Source organism: Phaenicophaeus curvirostris, chromosome 10 (assembly GCF_032191515.1).
Source record: "Phaenicophaeus curvirostris isolate KB17595 chromosome 10, BPBGC_Pcur_1.0, whole genome shotgun sequence".
NCBI classification, from domain to species: Eukaryota; Metazoa; Chordata; class Aves; order Cuculiformes; family Cuculidae; genus Phaenicophaeus; species Phaenicophaeus curvirostris.
Window position 1 is genome coordinate 24,863,461 of NC_091401.1, and position 23,389 is coordinate 24,886,849.

General features: G+C 43.9%; 1 protein-coding gene and 1 long non-coding RNA gene across 5 annotated transcripts in view; one reads left to right on the top strand and one right to left on the bottom strand.

The window, feature by feature from the left end:
* Positions 1–3,067: 3,067 nt before the first annotated feature.
* RAP2B (RAP2B, member of RAS oncogene family) lies at positions 3,068–5,395 on the bottom strand. Its single transcript, XM_069864574.1, has one exon. It carries the CDS (start codon positions 5,261–5,263, stop codon positions 4,712–4,714), a length of 552 nt encoding a protein of 183 aa, XP_069720675.1. The 5' UTR covers positions 5,264–5,395; the 3' UTR covers positions 3,068–4,711.
* Positions 5,396–5,939: 544 nt separating this feature from the next.
* The window catches only part of LOC138724914 (uncharacterized), a 50,752-nt gene continuing 33,302 nt past the window's right edge, over positions 5,940–23,389 (top strand). For all 4 annotated transcript variants that reach the window (XR_011338126.1, XR_011338125.1, XR_011338124.1 and 1 more), the window contains exons 1-2: positions 5,940–5,971; positions 6,641–6,703. This is a non-coding gene — a long non-coding RNA (uncharacterized lncRNA). The remainder of the gene's footprint in view (positions 5,972–6,640; positions 6,704–23,389) is intronic.

The following is a 23,389-nucleotide window of genomic DNA, read 5'->3' on the forward strand; positions in this document are numbered from 1 at the left end:
GCAGTTTGCACTAAAAATCTGTGATTGAATCACTCTCATCTGCTACGCACACATTTACCAAAGATTGCCAGCCCCAAATAATAAGTCATAGCAGTTGAGCAGATGCTGGATTGCTACAAAATCTAGATTCTAGAGCACCGTGTTGTAACAGCAAGGAGAAATTTTTTAACGCAGACATTTAGCCTGAGGCCATAAACACCACTGTAGCAGGCAGTAAGCTGTGAAGAACCTTATTTAGAACCGTTTCACCTTTGAACAGAACTTATACACATCCTCGCTTCCACAGCAAGTTCCAAATCTCCACATAATGTGAATGGGCACTCCAGAAAATAGTTCCCAAAGATACAGTGAAGGTCTCTCAAGAGGAGGGTCTGGGTCGCCTGCTATACAAACCTGGAGAGTAAAACAGCTTCCCACAACAGCTGAGGTTCAGCCGCTCTCTCCGTTGAAGTCATAGGAGTCGTCCTTTAGTTGGAATGGGAAGAGATTCCAGAGAATACACATGTCACTCCTTTTCATACAAAATTTTTAAAGTAAAATGGGAGTTTCTGCATTTTGTCACTCTTCAAGGAAATCTGGTACTTAACAACACCTGCACGCAATGAGTGTCCAAAAGAAGAGGCCATAAAGAGCCAGCTGCCCTTTATTTAAAACGCCCTTTGCAAAAAACTTGTCGTACATTCTTTTGAGAGAATCAGAACCATCAGGAATCCGACAGCCACAGAATTCAACATCATCTCCAGAGCAATAAGCATCAATAAAAGCCTGAGCATCATGTCAAGAAGAACCACACTTGTATCGAGAATGAGGTTGAGAATACTGCAGTTACAATCACAGAGACTAGGATTTCAAAGACACACTTTCTTGCAACAGAACAAGCTTGGAGTTTTAAAAATACAATCATTACGTACAGCAAAATATGTGGCCACAAGACCAGCCTTAAACTAAGGCCTCATTTACACAATTTCTGCACTGTCAGGAAGTATTTGGGCTGGGAATGTCATTTTTTTCTTCCAAATCAATTAAATACTTGTAACTCTCACTGTGAAAAGAGCTATATACCACCTTTGTATTGACACGGGTACAACATATTCCCACAGGGAAAAAGGAATAAAAGAGTACCTTTATATTGATACATTTTCCTCAAGTGTAGAAGCTAATATAGCTTTCATTATTCAGTCAAGTTAAAGCAGTATGACCTTTTTCTACTTCAGACAAGGCTTATGTTTAACAAGCACCAAAACACTTCGGAGTATTCGGAAGATCAGACTACTGAGCTCTACTTTTTGTCCTCACCGAGTCACAGAGAACACGGAACATCTAAATACATTCAAAACTCTGGTTAGACCCATGCCATGGTTTCTTAAATCCTTCACTGTTTAGCAAACTCATCTTTTTGGCAGAGTATATTTAAAATAAAAAAACCAGCATAATCCAGAACTTACTAGGCTGCCTTCAGCTGCCCTGCCAGGCTGAGGAAAACTGGACTTTCTGTGCCACTGGGTGCTACAAACACCCACTTTTGCATCATTCCTCAATCACAACGCAGGCAGTAGGGGAACAGGAGGCACTACAGAACATGAAGAATCTGCTGTCTGTTGGGGGGAAACAGAATAAAAATCTGCTTTTATTAAGTTGAACAAGTTGCTTTCAATACACTGATCCGGAGCAAGGCCAGATGGGGTGCTAAAAATGGTATAATCCCATTGAATTTAAGGCAAAACTGAACCATAGCAATAGCCGAAATGTCAATTTATGGCATTGTTTTTAAAAGTTCAGACATGATTTCTTTTAAACTGCAGACATGGTGACAGCCACGCTCTCTTGGTTTTCAACACAGTATTTTTGTTAAAAGAAACCCCTGCTATTAATAAGCATTATTATTCCCCTGCCCCTCTAACAAAAAGTCCTAGATGGACTGGCTTCTAAATTCATTTTTAGCCATTTGTGAAAGACAAGCTGCAAAAGAGATTTTCCATTTTCACTTCAAAATAGGGGGCTGGATCAATTTGTCTGTTACTTGAAGGCCCCGAGCAGAAGCTGAGGGAGCATCACTACAGTCGCCCTCTCCAGCTGTCTTTGTTTTTAACTGTAATTGTATCAGTCTGATACTATCCCACTGATTGAATCAGAACAGGTCTTTGCTGTTTTCTGAGGAAGAGATATGTTCAATACTTAAGTATATAATCTTTCCCGAATTTTCATTAGATACCAGATGTTGCTAAAATAAGTATCCGATTTTCAGCTAAAAGAGATGATTATAATTTTCATTTCCATCATTGCATCCATAGAATTAAACTAATACTTAACACTCTTGTTCCAGGGCTGAAGCAGAAAGTTTTCCTTCTTAAAATAGAAGAAAAGATCAGATTCACAGGAGGAACCACGGCAGTTAGTTTTCAGTTGGCCAGATTAAAAACCCCTTTACACAGCATTGCTCAATCCTTGCTTTCATGTGGTAAGATCATTTCCAGCCTCCTTGGGATGGGGGGGGCATTAAAAAAAACCCCAAGTTGCGGGCTTTCTGTGCAAATGTTTATAGAAGGAGCTAAGAGAGGAAGATAAAACTCCCTAGATCTTCCAAATGACAAAGGTACAGGTCTCCTCCCACCCAAAACCCTCTGCAAACCAGGAAAGAAATAATGGTCTTATGCATAATTTTAAAGAGCTATAACACAATGGGATTAAAAGCTTAAATTTTATAACTAATTGACCTTTAGAATTTTACCCCAATAAACCACTGTTCCCAGTAATCTTTATGGGCCTCATCTTGCAAGTCCTTTTGCATTAAAGCCAGCTACCTCCCTACAGCTGCCTACTGAATGCAGCCTCCTCTCACATGCTGGCATCACATAGGGTCAGGACATAAACACAAATGAAAAACTGCATTACAAATGACTAACCACTACGTAAAACAGCAATCTTGTGGCTTATCTCTTTTCTTCAAACACTGTCCTTAGCTAAATCGAGCTCTCCCACATGCCTTTCACTTCTATTAAGATAGAAACCAGGATTAACAACCTACGTAAAAGTTAGTGTTTCATGTGATACATAAAAGAGCACAAAGTTGTTTTCTAAAAAACAGCATTTGTATTAAATTTTTTTTTCAAATGGATAGACATTTCTTAAACGAATGGCTAGAATTAAAATGACAGTTGTTAGAATTATCTTGGTACATCACAACGATAAGATTTCCTTCTTTGCTGGCTGGAGGTACATCCCACAACAAAAAAAAAAAAAAAAAAGAAAAAGCCCACCCCTCAAAATCCCAAAAGGCTAAATTCTTGTAAATTTGAAGTAAATGAAGCCCAAACTTGCAAGACATGGAAATTACAGTTAAAAGGCTCAGATGGAAATAAGAAATAAATTCCGCTAACAACAGGCCCTTTTGTCCTGGCTGGTTGGGTGGGATTACTGCAAGGAAACTGTTAAGTAGTTTTTGGAGTAGCAGATAATGGGATTCTGTGGAGCTTTCACAGGTTGGCACCGGCTGGAACAGCTGAGTTTTGAAGGCACTCTATAGACACAGGGTTGCTGTTGGCCCTGCATCACACATAGGAAGTCTTTGCACTTTTTAGAGAGCTAGTCATCAAAATCAGTTATTGCCAACCCAAAAAGAAAAACCCTCGGAACAAAACCAACCACCACCACCCGCCCAAGAGAAATTCAACTAAAAACGAAGTCACATACACACGCACACACACGCACGCACCTAAAAAATAAATTGTGCAGATTTGTAACATGTTCACAGCTGATTTTTAAAAAAAAAAAAACCAAACAAACAACCACAAACAGGGAAACCCCAACACGCTCCCACTCTCCCGCAAACTCCCATCCCATACAGCAGGTAAACAAAATAGAAAATGATTCCAGGGATCATCAGCAGACACGTCCTGGCACCCCGCACTGTATTGGCATCAGTGTTTAACTTTAAAGTCCCAGTTCAGATGTGCAATTCCAGGCTGGACGCCCCAGCACAGCCTCCCAACTTTGCATAGAGATCCTGGGGACGGCGGCGGGGGGGACCCCGCATCCCGGGCGGCTCCCCGAGTCCCTCGATGCTCCTCCCGGTGGGATGGGACCGGCTGCCCCGCATCCCTCGATGCTCCTCCGGGATGGGATGATGGGACCGTTCCTGGCCGCATCCCTCGATGCTCCGGGATGGGATCGGCTATCCCGCATCCCTCGATGCTCCGGGATGGGATGGGCTATCCCGCATCCCTCGATGCTCCTCCGGGATGGGATCGGCTATCCCGCATCCCTCGATGCTCCGGGATGGGACTGGCTGCCCCGCATCCCTCAATCCTCCAGGATGGGATGGGACCGGCTGTCCCGCATCCCTCAATCCTCCGGGATGGGATGGGACCGGCTGCCCCGCATCCCTCGCTCCTCCGGGATGGGTCGGGGCCGCTCCCGGCCGCATCCCTCGCTCCGGGGCAGGACGGGGCCGGCCTCCCCGCCCCCCTGGTCCCCCCCGCACCCCGCGGCAGACACCGACAGCAAATATGCAGCGACCGAGACTGGACGACAACGTACAAGCCGAAAAAAGCCACATTTCCAACACGATGTTTTTTTTTTTTGTTTTCTTTTGTGCGAGTTCTTTTTTTTTTTTTCTTTTCGCGGGGGGTGTTTTTTGTTCGGTCCTTTGTTTTTGTTTTTTTTTCCCCCGTTTTCGGGGGGTGCTCGCGGCTGCCCAGCCCCCCGCCCTCCCTCAGAGGATGGCGCAGGAGGAGCAGCACTGCTCGTCCCCGTTGGGCTGCGAGGCGTAGTTCATCTGCCTGACGATCTCGGCGAAGAGCTCGTCCACCGAGTCTTTGGTTTTGGCCGAGGTCTCCATGAAGGGGCAGCTCCACTCCTCGGCCAGGGCTTTGCCCTCCCCGAAGGAGACCTCCCGCTCGCCCTCCAGGTCCACCTTGTTGCCCACCAGGATCATGGGCACCCGCTCGTACCTCTTGACGCGGATGATCTGGTCCCGCATGGGCTTGATGTCCTGGAAGCTCTGCTGGTTGACGAGGCTGTAGACCAGGATGAAGCCCTGCCCGTTCTTGATGTACAGGTCCCGCATGGAGGCGAACTGCTCGGTGCCGGCCGTGTCCAGGATCTCCAGCACGGACGGCGAGCAGTCCACCTCGATCTCCTTGCGGTAGAAGTCCTCGATCGTGGGGTCGTACTTCTCGATGAAGGAGCCCGTCACGAACTGCACGGTGAGGGCGGACTTGCCCACGCCGCCCGAGCCCAGCACCACCACCTTGTACTCCCGCATGGCTCCCGCCGCGCCGCCTCCCTCGCCTCCCGCTCGGGAGCTGCCGCTTCCCTCCCGCCCTCGCGGCGGGCGGAGAGAGGGAGGGAGCGAGCGAGGGGCGCGCACGCCCCGCCGGGCGCTCGCTGGCGCCGCCGGGGCGGGGAAGGGGGCGGCCCCGGGGGCGGTGATGGCGGCGGCTGCGCGGGGCGAGGGAGACGAACGCGGCGCTCGCGGCCCCGGCGCGGCTCTGCCACCGCCCATGGCGCCCCGCCCCCCGCCGGCGCCGCGCTTCGTTTCATTGGCTGCGGACGCCGCCGCCCGCGCTCATTGGCTGACACGCAGCGCGTGGCCACGCCCCTGAGTCTTGGCCACGCCCACCGACCGTTCCCATTGGTTGCTCGTCCCCGCCCCTGCGCCTTGGCTCCGCCCACTGCCTGCTTCCATTAGTTACCAGGCCCTGCCCGTGCCTCTTGGCCCCGCCCACCGCCCGCTCCCATTGGTTGCTCGACCCCGCCCCTGCGTCTAAGCTCCGCCCACCACCCTCTCCCATAGTTGCCAGGCCCCGCCCCTTGTCCCCGCCCACCTCCCGCGGCTATTGGCTACGGCGGCGCCAGGCCCCGCCCCCGACTTCTGGCCCCGCCCACCGCCTCTCCTATAAATTACCCGGCAGCGCTTGGGCCCCGCCTACTGCCCATCCCGTTGGCTGTAAATTGAAGGGGAAAGACTGAGGTTAGATATTAGGAGGAAATTCTTTTCAGTGAGGGTGGGGAGGCCCTGGAACAAGTTGCCCGGGGAAGCTGTGGCTGCCCCATCCCTGGAGGTGTTCAAGGCCAGGCTGGATGGGGCTTGGAGCCCCTGATCCAGTGGGAGGTGTCCCTGCTCATGGCAGGGGTGGGACTGGATGGGCTTTGAGGTCCTTTCATCCCAAACTGTTCTATGATCTCTCAGGTTGAAGATCTCCCAGTTGGCGGTGTTTGCACTTCGTGGCCCGCAAATGGCAGTTCAGCCCGCTGGGAGTGACTCGTGGGACTGGCTGTTTGCCACTGTTTGTAGAAGCTTTCCTTTGCTTTCTGTTAATCAGACATTCCTTTCAAGAAAATATCGTTAGTTCTTTTGGCACCCTCGAGACTTCTCTTTCACTTCCCACCCAGTTCTCCACTCTTCTAGGTATTTGCTGAACTATTTTGAGCATGTAGGTCCTTTCTACCCCACCTTCTTGGTTCCCACCTTCCTGGGGTAGAACCTACAAGCCTTATTTAAACACAAGCCTTATTTAAAAGTACCTGGGGAAATGGGCTGAGGCACACAAAGGGAGTTGAAATAAGTTTTGTAAGCAGCGTTCTGTTGTTACTGAACAGTCTTTACAGAGACTAAGTTCTGCTTACTTTATTTTTCCAGAGTTCAGTGTGGGGAGTTGCTCTGCCAGATCTGGCTGTGCTGCATCCCTGTGGTCATCTGGCGGTGAGTACCACATCTCTGGTGATCCCCTGTCTTCAGGAGCTTAAACTCAACCCCTCTGCTACTGCTTCCATCACTGCAAAACAAACCTCTTCCAAGGAATGCAACAGTTGTGTTCCAACAACCCAGCTGCAGAGTGGTCGACGGTTTAAGCTGTTTCTGCTGAAAACACCCGACCCCGCATCTTCCTGTGACCTTGAATACAGGATGGCATGTTCCCTTTGGATGGAATTGAAGTGGCAGGCCACAACTTTCTTAAATATTTTGCGTACCTGAAACGCAGCACGCTCTGCATTCAGTTTGTAGGCATGATCGTGCCCTGTAGTTGATGCTGGTCTCCCAGGTGCAGTTCTGCAAAATTTGTCAACTGCGGGCTGATTCCAAGTGAGTTGAAGGTGCCGCGCAGATCAGTCTGTATACCATTCAGTTGCTTTCTCTGAAATTGAATCCCTAGGGCTGGGCTTTTGCTGTATCTCTGTTCTATATTCTGCCTGCTAACCCTTAACTTGGGGCAAACCTGTAGGCCATCTTTTTCCAGAGCAATACTAAAAATCTTTGAAAAGGTGAAGATAACCTCCAAGAGTACTTTTAACCTCATGTTCCATCAATGAGGTTCCTCACAGTGACTGCTCAGCTCATGCATAGACATTTACATATGGATGTTGGGCTTCAAAACAAAATAACTGAGCTCTCTGTGAGGCTTTTAAGCTCTTTCTGCACCTTTTCTCGTTTCTGGGCTGTCCTTCTGATCCCCTCCCTGTACAAGCAGTGGAGAGGCAGAGCTGGCACATCACTGCTGACAGCACAGTCCCACCTCTGTGTCAGCCAGCCAAACCCAGTCACGTTTGCAAAGTTATCTTTCAAAACAGCTGTAAAAAATGGTTGAAAGGCTACAATATCACTACAAAAATACTTGACTTCCTTCTTCTGCTGACGCACTTTGCTTATGCTACTGGAAGTTTTGGGTACAATGTGGATTTGCTTATCTTCATCACTTCTGTGGCAAACCCACATATAAATTACTTATATTGCACTTCCCCCTGACATGGCAGTAGCTGGCTTTGTAAAGACCAGAAAGTGGTGACATTGGTTTAAATCCAGTCTATTTAATCCCAGTTCACTGTTGAATTGTGGTATGGTGGGGTTTTTTTCAGTGATGGAATAAATTTACTCTATATTTTTTTATTCTACACTATTAATTGCTGCTATTTCTGAAGAAGGAAATGTATTGTGTTCAAAGCAACAAATTATTTTTATGCTGTTAAATATGGAATATATTTTCTCAGGTCCCCATCCTATATTACACATTAATTTAATCTCTCTTGTTACCAGCCAGCTCTAGGTAATTAGTTGGTCTGCAGTACTGCTTTAGAAATTTGGAGTCTGTGGGAAGTACTAAAAGCAGCAAGTCTGGTTTTGTTAGAAATAAATTTTCTGTGCATGTCTACAAACCCCTAAGGGGATCTGTGAGTTGAAAAGGTTGAAAATCCCTGGCTAAGGGTTTAGATTTTAGGTTAAATAAATCACAAGTGTTCAGTGCCTCATTTTTGAATTATGAAGCACACATTATATTGGGTTGTTGTACTTCATGAATGGTGCTGTAGTTTAGACACTCTCAGGAATAAATGAAAATTGTCCAGAAAAAAGCTCTGTTTAGACGACATGAGAACATTACAATACAGCAGAATCTAGGCAAAATGTAATTATCAGACATTTGGCTGTATTAATGTGATCTTCAAAATTATCAAGTATATTTTAAAATTTTTTTTGAATGGTTGGACTCGATGATCCGGTGGGTCTCTTCCAACCTGGTTGTTCTATGAAAAGCAGCTTCAAGATGATTTGATGCCATCTTAAAAATGTTGAAATAAAAATCAGCTGAAAAGTATGAATTTGGTTACTAAGCAATTTGCCAGACAATATTTACATATGTAACTAGCTTTTACTGTGTTCAGTGGCTCTTCTTGCTTGGTAAAACTACTCTTACAAGCTAAGATTGTTTCTTGGCGTGGTTTAGAAAGATCTACTCACTGGCTGCTCCTGTTATGGTTACTTATGGTCTGTGCGAGTATCAGCATTGTAGAACTAGAGAGCAGCCTGGGGTTAGGTGGCTTGTGTTTTTCCAAAAATGTATTTCACTTATTATAGACAAAGACTGAAGTTAAGCGTGGTTTAAATCAGTAACATATGATACTCAAAAATTCAGGACCGTGGAAGTCTCTCAGTGTCTGGTAACAACAAGTTTTAGCACAATAAAAATAGGTAAAGATGTTCTGGTGTTATTGAAAGGATCTTCTAACCAGCTCCTCTGGTGCTCCCACTTTGAAGAAGCAAAGCCAAAGCACTTAGAGCTATGGGATTACCTCCCAGCCAAGGTCAGTGTTAGCAAAGGGCTGTGTAGCTTCCCGAGATCTCATTAAGTACCGTGGAGCTTGTTTAGGATGAGTGTTTTATGGAAAATATGTTCTGTACCCATGGAACAGAACAATGATGAGAGCAGTGGGGTGAGTTGCAAGATACGTCCTGCCCAGCGGCTGTACACTGCTGAGTTTTGGAGAGGCTGAGCTCTGTAAATGAAACGGAGCTGGAATCTGTAGGGAATGTGTGGCTCTGATTAAAACAGGCACTTTGTAAATATGCTCAGAATTAGGTGAGGTGTGAATGTGCTTGTATCGCAAATCTGAAAGTCTGTAATGCTCAAGAGAGAAGAGGTGATAGCCTTCATTCTGATTTTCCCTGGCTTCTGTTAGTGCCTACTCATTTAAATAATTTTTATTAGTATGTGGGAAGCTGTTGAGGCTGTAAAAGAGACTCTTCTGAGATCATAGCGCTCCGCCATGCACTAACAAGGCACGGTGATAATTGAATTTTAAGGCTACAAATAATACTAAACGTCATATTTTAATGTTTGAGGTAAAAGCGCTTTTCATAATAGTTTCATAATATGTATCTATATAACACCTTTCATTTCAACATGAAGATGCAGTTCTGTATGCTTTTTTTCCCCTTCTTTCCTCTGTGGCAATGGTGATTAAAGGACCTGATGCTCTTCTTTGCTCTTAATTGTACAGCAGTAGTTTTAAGGTTCGTGGTGTAAGTGGACCCTACAACAATCAAATGATCTGCATCTCCCACCCCTTATGTATGGGCCACAGGGGCCAAGTGCAAAGAGCTGAACAGTGAATTGATCCTCATTTTCTGCAGAACTAAAAGATCTGAGAATGCCTTAATTCATCATTGCTGCTGAGAAAATCCTGAGGGAAGTCATGGGCAAAGATAGTTCTGAAATGTTCCCTGGGTGTAAAGGAGAGATGTTACAATTCACTTGAGTTTTAGTGGCTTAAATGGTCCATAATCTGCTATGAAACAGTTAAACTGAGAAGATTCAGAATCCTTTGGGGCAGAGATGCTGTTCTGTCACTCCCATACTGTTACCATAGCACGTGGCAGTAATATTAGCAATAAACCTGAAAGTAAAGGGCGAATAATTACTGAGGGAAACTAGGATGATGAAATCTCCAAGAGTTCGAAGTACAGAATTACACTAAGTCTTTTCTGGCATGGGACAAATCTGGAGAAATTTTTCCATGTTTATTCATTTTCAACATATCAAATGGAACAAGATTTCTGGGCATGAATTAGTTTTTAAATCAGTGGTAATCAAAGAAGTCTTTATTTCGGATTCAACAGCAGGATGATTGTAGGTTGATTTGGGGATCCCTTGGCAGGGGCTGGGGAAGGAGAAAGTGACTTGAGTACAACAACTGAATTAATCGCATGTTTGAATGTTTGCAAGTTTTAATAACTACTTGATAAGCAGTTGCATTTTTAAGATTTTGTGTGGCTATTTGATCAATGAAGCCTCCTCTTTCTCCTTTTTTTTTTATGTTTGTCATAATGGTATCCAATAACACTGGCACTGACATTCGGTTTCTCTCTTATTCTGAAACAAATACTTAGGTTTCCTTTATTTAATTTGAGTTGCTCCTGTTGAGTAGTGATAGTGCATTGAGCTCTGCACAAGAGAGAGGTTCAGACCTCAGGCCTAACAATTTGCTGGCAAGCTTTAAGCAAAAAATTGTCAAGAAAGATTTACATGGCAGTATAAACTCATTTTAAGAATAACAGTGGAAGCAGCTGACTGCTTTTGAAAATCTGTCCACATCCTGGCAATGGGGGTTTGAAGACCTCTGTGCTCCTATCTTTACTTCTTCTTCATCCTTCCTCTTTCCCAGGCCAGTAAATCTAAGTACTGATCAGAACATAATGAAATATATAACTTGTGTGCGCTGTGAGTTATTCTTGGTAATTCTGTATATTTGGGGCAATGGGGATAAACTGGAGAGGGGCATATTTAGACTAGATATAAGGAGGAATTTCTTCACTGTGAGGATGGGGAGGCCCTGGAATAGGTTTCCCAGAGCAGTGGTGGCTGCCCCATCCCTGGAGATGTTCAAGGCCAGGTTGGATGATGCTTGGAGCCCCTGGTCCAGTGGGAGGTGTCCCTGCTCATGGCAGGGGTGGAATTGGATGATCTTTAAGGTCCCTTCCAACCCAAACTATTCTATGATTCTATTTGTGAATAGGTATCTGAAACAAGATTGCCTAATGGCTGTTTATCTTAATCCAATGGTATTAGGTATTCTTATTCTCGGATCAAAATGTCTACATATGGAGTTAAATGAGAGAGTCAATTAGGGTAATTCTGTGGGTAGACTAGTTTTATTATAAGTGAAACTGTTCCATCTGCTCAACACCCAGATAATCAGGAAGAAACTGATAAGACAAATTGCTAAGTGACTCAGGCCAAAGGTACTGCTTTAATGCTGAAATTGGATATGTTTGTAGTCGGATGAGCTGGTTTCTCCTCTGACTCAACCACCTGAGCAGTCTCTCGTTTGCCAGCTACTTCCTGAGGAGGAACTGATTTACGCGGAGTCATCCTTTTCCTGCCTGTCTGTATTAGCAAGTCTAGTGTGCATGTCGTCGGAAAGCTGAGCCCCACCATGGCTTTCCTCTGCAAAACGTTTCTCATGTGGAGAATCCTCAAATTTCATTTTTTTTTTTTTTAAGAAATGGTAGCAGCTGCTGGTGGGTGTAAATAAAATAGGGGAAAAAAAGTAACACACACAGAGAATAAAAAGTTCATTATTTCCACCAAAAGTTCTGTGAGACATCTTGGCACTATTGAAAAAATAGCCTGTGCTGCCAGAACTTATTACGTATCATCTCACTTGAATTGGTATAATAATGCCACTTTCTTTTTCTTTGTAAAGAATACGTTCAATGGTATGTTTATATCCCACTCACAGATGTGATGTTTCTAGTAAAAATATGCATAATTATCAAAGTTCAGATCCGTTTCCCCATTCTTTATTAATAATCAACCCCTTTCTATTTACCATAGTTGCAGTTTACATCAAGGGTGATAAAGATTAGGATTTTAGGTAAGCATATGAAACAAAGGGAGAAACTTATCTGTTCCCGTGTGCAGCAGTCAAGTTGTGTGTAGGTGTAGTGAAACAGCCGCTGGAACCGTAAATGAAATCTTGATAGCACTTGCAGGGAAAGAGCGCTATTGTATGTTAATGAAAATGGTACGATCAGCATGAAGTGAAACCGGTGACTAACTCAAAAAATAAACTTCCTGTCTGCAGCAAAAGGCTCTTTGTGGAAAAACTCAGTTTCTTCATTGACTCGTGGTATTATATCTCATTGTAGTATTAACTCTGCTGGCAATAGCGTTCAGACACTCAAAAAAAAAAAGTTAGAATTTGGAGAGTTTTCACTGTTTAATTTGTTTAAATCCTCCACCTCCTGACCAGAAACAAAGAGCTTCACCTAACAGACTCTTCTGTCAGATGGCAGCAAGAAATGAACACGTCCCACTGTGGTCATATCATATTTCATAAACGAAGTGAGAGATTTCCACAAGTCCTAAAGAAGCAGAAAGTGAAGTTTGCAGGTCACCAGGTTGTGGTTTTTTTTTTTTTTTCCACACAAGGAATCACTGTAACAGCCTGACTTTGCTCTCCGATCTGTGGTGTAAAAGTGGGGTTGTAAGTACTAGTAGTTATTGAGGTCTGGGGATATTTTCCCCTAACTAATAGAGAAACACATTCTCATTTTAAAAGATGAGAGTACATCTATGGAAAGAAGTCTCCTAGATACAACTGGAATTGTATTCCATTCCCTTTTCATTGCCAGGAATTCTCATGGATGTTGTGCAGTGGGAGGTGATTCCCACAAGCGAGTCTGTAGCCATCAAGTAGATTAGAGGAACTGGCGTAAGCTACGGGCTGGTAGATGGGTGAAGCAAGTGGACCTGTCCAGCCTCTGTACCAGAGCAAGATAAATAAAAATGCTTACTCCATTCATTAACCAGAAAAAGTGATTTAATCATAGTGACAACACACAAAAGCTTTTCATTTTTAGAGGTGTTTGTAGTTTTCCATAGACACCATGGCATTTTCCCACAGAACATCATTTAATCCAAATCCCTGTCTGTTGAACAGCATTCTGTGGCACATTTTGATTAACCTTAATAGCAAATAAGACGTTAATAGCTGCCAGTGCTTGCTTGCTTCTAGTTTAATTTATCATGACAGGTCTGTCAAGGTAAACTCTTTTCTATTCCTGACATTATTTCTCTTACACTTTAAAAACTGTGTGAACAATACATCTGTTCCTGAATTCAGATCAAGCACCTGGAGACTAGAGCACCCCTGGTTCCATCCACAATTTGCCCTGTGCCGTGAGCTGCGTGTCGGCTGCCCAGAGCAAGCTAGCTTTGCCCCAAACGCCCTTTGGCAGCTGAAACTGAGAGAAATGCCTGAGCTACGAGGAGGTTGCCCACAGATTCCTTTTTTTTTATTATTTTTTATTTTTTTGTCAGCTTTCTTGTAGCCTCTAGTGTAGATTCATTTGTAAGAGGAATGGAGGAAGCTAAGCCCTGAATCACAGTAGGTGTTTGCAAAGTGAATGTACTTAAACCAAGTTCTCCTTTCTGGCTGCTTGATACAATGCACTGTGAATGTTTATGCTGACTGCAAAGTGGAGATGTCAAGTTAGGAACGCTGGTTACAACAAACCAAATCAAATTATGGAAAAACTTCCTTTACCCAACTTCCAGGGACATTTGTATAAATTCGCATCTCCTGACAGGTCAATAAGGTTTAGCTGAGTGACTGGTTGTTACCATATTTTATCCTTTAGGGTCCTAAGCCAAATCAGTTAGTGCTGATGGAGACTTAAAATAGCATTTCTCTGATGGCAATGGCTGTAGAAGACAAGCTGCAGTTTGTGTGTCCAGGTTTAGCAAGGACCGCATAGCAATCAGTGAACAATCAGAGCTTAAAACCAAATAAACCTACAGAGCTACCATCAAGGCCTTTTGCCTGCTTTTGGGTTTGTATTTGTGGTAAGATAAAGTTGCTCCACAAGCACATTTTGCTCTCTGAATCTATCCCCACATGACCTTTTCAGGAATGATGACTTGCAGAAGCTTACCAAAAATTGGTATGAACTCATAAAATACTTACAGTGTAGGCGTTCAGGGACTGAGCATCTCTAGGTCTCAGGAAGATGGGTGAGCCACAGATCCCATGGCCTCGCCCTGACTGAGTCCTTCAGACTGCAAGAGAAAAGAGATTAAACTAGACAAGAGGCACTGCCTGCTCAGTTGAGCTTTATTTTGTAGTACACAGGCAGCCTGCAAGGTCAGCAAATCTCTGCAAGCTCTGTGGCCATATGGGCAACGGCGGTTTATGGAACAACTGTGCCAGAGTTGGCAGCCTTGCTGATGACCACATGGCAGGTCAGTGAAAACCATTTCAATGCGAGCTGTATAATTTCACTCTTCAGTCATCTGCAAAGAATACGTAAGACCAGATTTTAGAACGGGTGGTGTCACTTCAGCTCTGAAGCTTGCACTGATCTTTATATTGTATGTACACTTCTGATGTAACCAGCAGTTCTTTTGCTACCTCTTGGGTACCTGAAAACATTGGGTTTAAAACATTTGTTGACTTTCTTTGTGTGTGGAATTTTGCATTTGAGTATTTTGAAGTAATTTGGGGGTAAGCACATCAACAAAGGAGATAAGAGGATTTTGAGAGAAAACTAAGACCTAATATAGGCTCAGACTGACATAAGCCATTTGTATCCTCAATAGCCTTCAAATCTCTTGAAGTCCTCCACATTAACAAAATGCCAGGGTTCTCGATTGTTTTAAAAGGGCTGCTGCTCATAGCTTACTTAACACTTTTGTTGTTTCTGGCTGGTCAAGGTTGGAGGGATCATTGTGGCTGACCACTGATTGTGTCACCAGCCTAAATACCGTTTCATCTTTCAGTCCTACAGCTGCTGGGCCAGATTAGTGTGAATGTGGGAGCAAAGGAAGTCTTGCAACACCTGGCCTCTGCAGATAACCCCACCCAGCCTGACTCTGGCCAAGTCACGGCACAAAGAAGCTCTCTGGTATTGACAGATGACCTCATGAGAATGAACAGATAAGACAGAATGATGTTGATGCTACTTGATCTGTAAGCCATGTTCGATATTGTCAGCCAGGGCAGTCAGGAATGCTGATGTGATCACAAGCCCTTGGAGAATCTGTTTGAAGGCTGGCTATCATCACGCCTTGTCAGGACACTGTTCCCGCAGGGCTTCATCCCCCAGCCGGCTCTTGGCAGGCAGACTCCTGGCCCCATCATGGAAACCCACAGCTCTGATTTTTCTGGGGCTGCGGTGCTGTAGGCCTGTAACTGCAACAGTAAACACAGAATATTATCACTCACTGAACGCAGATGTGTTTCTACTTCTCTATACTTTATTTTCCTGTGGGTAGTTCCAGGAAGAATCATAGAATCACCAGGTTGGAAAAAACCTCTGAGATCAAGTCCAACCATTGCTATCTGCCACTAAACCATATCCTTAAGCACCTCATCTACCTGTCTTGTAAATACCTCCAAGGATGATGACTCCATCCTCCCTGGGCAGTCTTTGCCGGTGCCTGATGACACTTTCAATGAAAATTTCTTTCCTAATGTCCAATCTGAACTTCCCCTGGTGCAGCTTGAGGCCATTCCCCCTTGTCCTATCACCTGTCACTTGGGAGAAGAGACCAGCACCCAGAAGATACTGCAGGAGTGCTGATGGCAGTTTATCGGTGTCACTGCCTCCATTGGTGACACTCTACTGCTTTATGTATCAGTAAAACACACTCCAAACCAGTCTCATCACAGGAGAAAAATACACTGGGAAGACCAGCCTAAAGCTTATTTTAAACATCAATTCATTCTGTTTGTAGTCCATCGCTTAACAAGGGTGAGGGACCTGCAGTAGGCTCCTAGAGACAGATTCTTGATGGTTCTTCAAGTGGATTGTGGCTTACCTGGGAATCGTGTCTAAATGGCAGTAATGTGGTATATTATTTACAAGTTATATTATTTACAAGGAGCATATTCCCCAGGATAGGATTGAATTCTAGTTGTTTACCCTACTTGCAAGCAGCAAACAAGAGATCTGGTCCTAGGATCTATTCCATCTTATTAATGCACTCTGTTCACTAGTGAAACCTGTGGGGCCACGTCACCCTGTGAGCAGATTCTTTTTGTGTGGTGGCAAACTGTAAATGAAAACTGGATGCACCATTAAAGATGGGATCCAAGGCTCAGGTGTTTGTCCGTTATCCAGTTTATCAAAATCACTTGAAATTCCAATTCTGTTCTCCAGAGTGCTGGCAACCAACTTGGTAGCATCGGCAGTCTTCATATTTGGACTTGTGGTGTTCAGGGCGTTATACAAATATGAACTGCATTATAAATCTTTTTATATGTCTTCCAGTTTTATGGCAGACTTGATAATATATCAACATTGCTTTCTTGTGGGAAAGAGGGGATGCAGGAGAAGCTTTTCTATGGTTAAAAATATATCAGATCCACTGGCTCCCACTCACAGTGTGTGGCCACTTATTCGAACAAAAATGGAAACTGTGTGCATTGTGGTTGGGTCATATCTATGTCTGGATTCACTTAAGAAGTTTCTCAACAGGTTATTATCTTCTAGACGCTTTCACAGACTGTTTAATGAAGCGTTGTAGGATTCAGCCAGGTATGCTGACACTGGGGTGACTGACTAATGCAAATACATGTGTAAGAGTCGGGTTTGATTTCATTGTTAACCAGTGCCTGGGTGTCTGTCTTTGTGCAGCAAACAACAAATGTCATAGTTTACATCAGATTAAATCATTCTGCAAATATAAGCAAATACATTCGTGAGAACAGGCAAGTAAGCTCTGTGTGATATTCATGGCTTCAGTGACAAATCAACTAAAAATAGTCTTCTGTTGTTGATTTTTGTTAATTAAGTCATCTGGCATTGTAGTGCGTAACACCTAAAGCAAGAACCGTTTAGGGTCTACACAGCCTGGAAAAGCATTTGGAGGAGGGTTTGGAGTCTCATGATTACTGAGATCTGGAACCAGCATGCCTGTTCTCTGCATCATGAACACGTTCTGCGCTGTCATTGCTTAAAAGAATGATTTTAAGTCGCCTTTTAGTCCTCTTGATTAAAGGCTCTCGTGTGGAGAGAGAGAGAGTCCTTCCCTCACCCTGGCAGGGCTGCTGTGGCAGGCTGGCGAAGAAGAGGTAACTATAAAAATTTCCCATTTAGTTTTACTCTCAGTTAACTGGAAGCAAAAGGGCTTGTGATCCTCATTCCACGTGTGACTGGTCCAGGCATTCCCCTCCAGCTAGGGTGAGGCTCCGGCTTTTGGGGAAGGGGCTGATCCGGCCGTTCCTGGCTGGGCTTATTCAGCTGGTTGACTTGGCAAGGCTTGACAGCAAAGGGATAAAGGGTTTTAGGAAGTGCAGCTACCGATGTTTAGCGAGTGCGCATCGTATTTGCTTTCTGTCTGCCAGATTCGTACCTGGTGTGAGTGCCGAAATGTCAGTACCTGGGTGCTGCAGTTAGCAGGCTATAAATACCAACCCGAAAACATGAGTCATGCCTCCTGTGTAGGGCTGAAAGCCATTTCTGGGACTCCAGGGAGCGGAGAGAAGGCGAGAGCACGTAATACCTGAGACATTTTTTAAGGTGTGGTGCTGACTCAGGCTAGCTACAGCCACATCTTATGATTTTCCGGACCAATAAACAGAATTAACCAGTAACAACAACAACAAAGCACCATGACTTAAACATCAACAGTACGAAGTGGTTGTCTGCCGTGCCACGTAAGGTCACTGAGCACCAAACCAAAGCAGCCTGTTTCGGGAGGAGGAGAGAGCTGGGAGCTGGAGGGACTGGGAATCCCCCCAGCAATGCAGTTCTCTTCTTCTGCAGTAACGAACAAGGAGAGAATAACTCAGCACACTGACAAACGTGTGCCCTGTGGCTTTGGAAGGCTTTGCCTTGGAGATCTGTGTTGGTTCTCAGCATGTAGTTGTCACGCTCAGTCATTAGAAGATTGGCATCTATTAATAAATTGATTGCATTTAAACCAAGTCTGCTTATCACTAGCTCTGGTAGAAGTGATTACTGGATGCTGTTACAAAAATCAGATCATCCCGCAAGAGGCAGAGGGAAAGAGCTGCAGCTGGAAGCTGTGCTGGGTGGTGGAAGGAGAGGATGGGGTGCTTCCCCTGAACTTGGCTGCGTTCTGTGGTTCCTACCCTGTCACTGTTGCCTCTACACAGTCTGATGCTTTGACCTGCCTTTGCTTTTAACTGGAGTTGTGGAGAATGGCAGAACACCTCAGTGTCTTTCTTGTAGGAGCAGTTTGAGTTCCCCTGGACGCAAGAGGGTCTTTAAGTTTCGTTTAGGACAGATTATCTATTGCTGTACAGCTAAACACTCAAAGTATGTCTTTTTTCACTGCAAAGGAATTCATGTTATATTTCCATGTCCCATTTATATTAGTGGCCTTCAGCTAACAGTACACGGAACCTTCCCCCAAGGAGGAGTTTCACTGGATTTGACTGACCCTTGTAAGCCTCGGAGCCCACCAGCAGCTGCATCTCCCCTGATTTGCCTGTTAGTCAGGAGGCAGCAGTGACACAAACAGTTTGGCCATTACGTGGGGACTGTGCGTAGTGGCTGGGGGATGGAGGGGGCTTCTTGATGCTTCTCCTTTGCTGAACATCAAGTATGAAAGAACAGATTGTGAAAAAGGAGTGAGAGTCCAGTGGAATGTTGACAAAACCCTAGTAAACTGTAGTATTGTCTCATTATTCCAGATGTACCATGATCCTACTCTGTGATCTTCGTATTTTAAATAACAGATTAGTAGTAAAATTAACATTTAAAAGTACAGCGTAGCTAAAGACCAAGCCACTGTTCCTATGCCTACTTACCCTATGTAAAAAGCTACTGAATGTTACAGCTATGCCAGTATCTGAACTCATAAGCAATGAAATCCTGAAAATAATATTTAAACATTGACAGCAGGTCCTGAGCATTTCACATGCTGAGCCTGTTGTAAGGGCACTTTTTAGGAAATCTATTGCTTAGCTAATCTTTTATGGCAGTTTGAATATATGTAAAATACTGTATAAATGCAGTCTATGATTCAGTTGTCAGTATCTGAACACAAATTTCATTTCACATAGGGTTTGGGATAAGAAATTCCATAACATGGAATGGCTTATGTATTCCCAGTAATTTTACACAAAACCTATTCATAGTGTTCATTGACTGGAAACAATATATGTGATTCTTTTAGCTGAACTACTTAATTCAGCAGATAACCACTGCTGCTTCATAGTTCATGGATGAGAATTTAAGAGAGCAGCTGAGGCATACATTTGAATTTGATTAATGACAAAGGAACCGTTTCAGAGGACAGAGGACACACTGTCCACTTAGCTCATAGCGCAAAACACAAAGTCAAAGTGACCACTTTCAGCTGAACAGTAAAAACAAGAGCTGGTCCTGCCCTGCCCTTGAGCGCAGCCAGTTTTATACAGGATGAAGGCACGAGGAGGTGTGGCAGATGCATCAGTGCTTGCATCGTCCTTCCAAATTCCAGTGGCTGACAGTAATTTTGTCTAACATTCAAAGTGAGAAAGTGCTTATAGCTTCTGGTTTTGTTTTTCTTTCCTACTTTTGATGATGTCAGAGTTGTTAGGGCTTGATTCCACACTCTTAGTGCATGCAAAATAACAGCAGATAAATGGCTGAGACTAGCAAGAAGCAGGTTTGTGCAGTACTGTGTAACACACTTGAAGGAGCTGTAAGCAGCCTTGAGTTTGGAGGGGATACAAGGTCTGACATAAAACCACTTAGACTGTGCCTGTAACTTGTTTCATTTAATACGTTGTAAAAATCTGCACGGAAAGGGCAGCAGCCTGAACAGAGCTGGAGCCTCAGCCACTGAGCAAAATTACCAACAAAATGCATGTGAAGGGATGAGACAGGAAAACTACCAGGGATGGCGATTATGGAGTGTAACGTTAGCACAGCAATTACCAATGAAAAACAGGTGATTGTGGTAAAATAATTGCATAATAGCTTCTAAAACTGATTTATCCAGAAATTTCTAATGCAGAAAATTTTTCTGCTGTTATTTTATGAAATAGCATTAGTATTCGCCGAAATAACTAAATGCTTCTTTAAATTTCCTTTTTTCCTCTGTACTGAGTATCTCAAGAGACTCGTTTTCAGTGATCTGGGATGTTTGCTCATAAAAAGATGACAGTTTGAGCTCAAGGAGGAAGCTATTGCAATACACAGAGTAACAGAATGGGCTCTCGTCCTTCATTGTTTTGGATAGAATCCATGAGATTTCATGCAGAGAGCTGTAAAACTAGACCCAGGAGCTGCTGGTACTTGTTATTTCCTGAGGACTGTATTTTGTCTTTGCTTTCCAGTTTTATGCTTCTTCAGTGCAGATCCCCTGTAGATCCCTCAAAGCCATGAGGAACCCTGGTCAGATACCACTGTTTCTAGGGATTTTGAACAGTTGAGTGAAACCCTATCTCTCAACACCAGTTTGCCTGGAGAGAATTCAAAGCTAGAACCCAGTCTAGTGGAGGACCAACAGCTCTTTTCTCACATCTTCAGTTTGAGCAAGAGAGGTCCGAGACTTGTAAGACTTCTTTCCGCTATCAGTACATCTGCAGAGGTAATGAGGGTGTATTGCAAACACACTATGCCTTTCCTGTATGTTTTAATTAAATACAAAATACTTTAAATTCTCCTGGTGGAGCTGGATGACTCACAGGATTGGTAATGGGATTAGATCATTGGTTCAAGACTAGTTCAGGACCAATATCCTGTAATCTGATATATGTGGCTCAACCCTGTTTACTTCAGTGGGGTTCGGTTGAGAGATTCAGGCTTTCTCCTGTAGATCCTGATGTGGGGGTAGAAGAACACAGGCTAATAAGCATTGGCACGGGGTTTGCTCATGTTCTTATTTCTGTTACCAGTTCATGTTCTCATTATTGGGCCACATCATTAAGAAAATAGAACCTTTTAAGTACCTGCACAGAGGAAAAAGAGAGGTTTTTTGCTCCCGCAGTGCCTCCAGCCCAGCAAAAGCCTCACAGGGATTCCTGCTCTGGCCAGCAGTGTATGGAGCTACCAAAACCTGTGTTTTAGCCATGGGAGAGGGGACACCTCTCCGCTGAACAGTGAGTTGGCAGATGGTTCAGGGTGGTCTTGCATCTACCCTACCTTACAAATCAGCCTGGATCATGCTCATTTATGATTATAGACTTCCAAATTTTATTCATCCACAGTCTAGATAGGAGACCTCCGTCATGCTTGAACTGTGGTTTTATAGAGCTTGTCCAAACTATTATTTAGTTCTAACCTGGAAATACCTTCAACGTGCTGAGAGTTTTTCATGCTTCCTGTCTCTGAACAGTAGGTTTAATAATTCTTTCTCATTTTCTAATAGGATTTTAATTACTTTTCATATGGAAGGGTAGCATCCTTTCTTTTCTCATTTAGCGCAAGAATGCCTGGCTGTGGCCGAGAGGGGAAGCTTTCAAATTGCCTGAAGCTCACAAATTTCAAAAGATAAAAGTTCATATGCACATTGACCAGGATAAAGATATTCTAATTGTATTTTGTAAGAACACCAGTGCTGTCACTATGTCTTTCTTTTGAAAACCTCATGGAAGGAGAATGTAAAACATGAGCCTTCACTGTTTATCACCACTTCGTGTTATCTTTGGAAACAAGAGTTCTTACTTTATTTCCCCACAGCACGTAACTGCCAGTATGTCCATATTCTTTCTGCTCAAGCATCATCTTTTCCCCATCATACACATTTTAAGACACTTTAAGGATTTTTACAATATTCTAGTCTATTTTAATAGTAGTGGCTGGGACACAGAGTATGGGGAGTCACAGTCCTCAGACTTCTCCTCCTAACACAGCCACGAGCGGGGGCAACATTTCTGCAGTCAAGGACAACTCTTGGTCCACAAACTGCCTTCTCCTCCTGGACCAGCCACAAGAGGTTGCTTTGATTTTAAGAGGGTATGGAAGAATCTGAGCACTGAATTAAATTGTGTTTATCTTCAGTGAGTTATTTCTGGAGGTTTCTGAAATGTCCTAAAGTTGCCTGCAAGTGCCTTTTGGGGTGGAAAGGAAGGAGGCCAAGAGGAAGGAAGCATCATTATTTGTGCCAGCACAGGAGCAATCATAGGAACTATTCTGTTTAAGGAAGTTATAGATATGTGCATTTAGATGTGTATAAAATATATATACACACTAGGGCACTATATAGTTACATAAACAAATATTAAATATGTATTTAAATATATATTACAGGTTATATATTTATATATGTAATATTCATTTATATTCTACTATATATAATTCAATATATAACAATATATATTGAATATTTATATGGATACATGGCCTATTTTATAGATGTATAGATATAAAATCTCTGTTCCCTGTGTCTTTTGCTATTCTCTTTCTGGGAATTACAGGCATCATTCTCATCACCCCCATTTCTCAGGACTGCTGAGGCCATTTCTGCCCCCAGCCAGGTCCGTCTCTCTCCTCCCACAAGTCTTCTTTCTCTTTTTTCCTTAGGTTTTGTGTTTCAGATAAAATTGTTACTCTAGCTTCCAGCTCTTCCTAAATGTCTTGCAGGAGGCAGTGACAGGTTGCAATTTTAAATCCACTTAGCTATTTTTTTCCATGTATAATCCTGTTTGACAGGCTTTTCTCCCCTCCCTCCTTGCTGTTGCCGTGAAGCAGGGCTGCGGTTCAGGTGGAGCAAAGAGCAGGCTAATTGTTTTGGTTAGGGACACAAATGAGCGAGATTTTCAGCTACTGTGGCCGGAGCAGAAGCAACACAACTGGCGTCTAAAATGTAACTGAGAAGTAGTTTGATTTGTTATGTGCTGTGAGCATCTATCATAGAATCATAGAATAGTTAGGGCTGGAAGCGACCTTAAAGATCATTCAATTCCAACTCCTCTGCCACGGGCAGGGAAACCTCCCACAGGATCAGGCTGCTCCAAGCCCCATCCAACCTGGCCTTGAACCCCTCCAGGGATGGGGCAGCCACCGCTTCTGTGGGCAACCTGTTCCAGTGTCTCACCACCCTCATCATGAAGAAATTTCTACTTATGTCTAGACTGAATCTGCCCCTCTCCACTTTATACCCATTGCCCCTCATCCTCTCACTCCAAGCCTTTGTGAACAGTCCCTCCCCAGCTT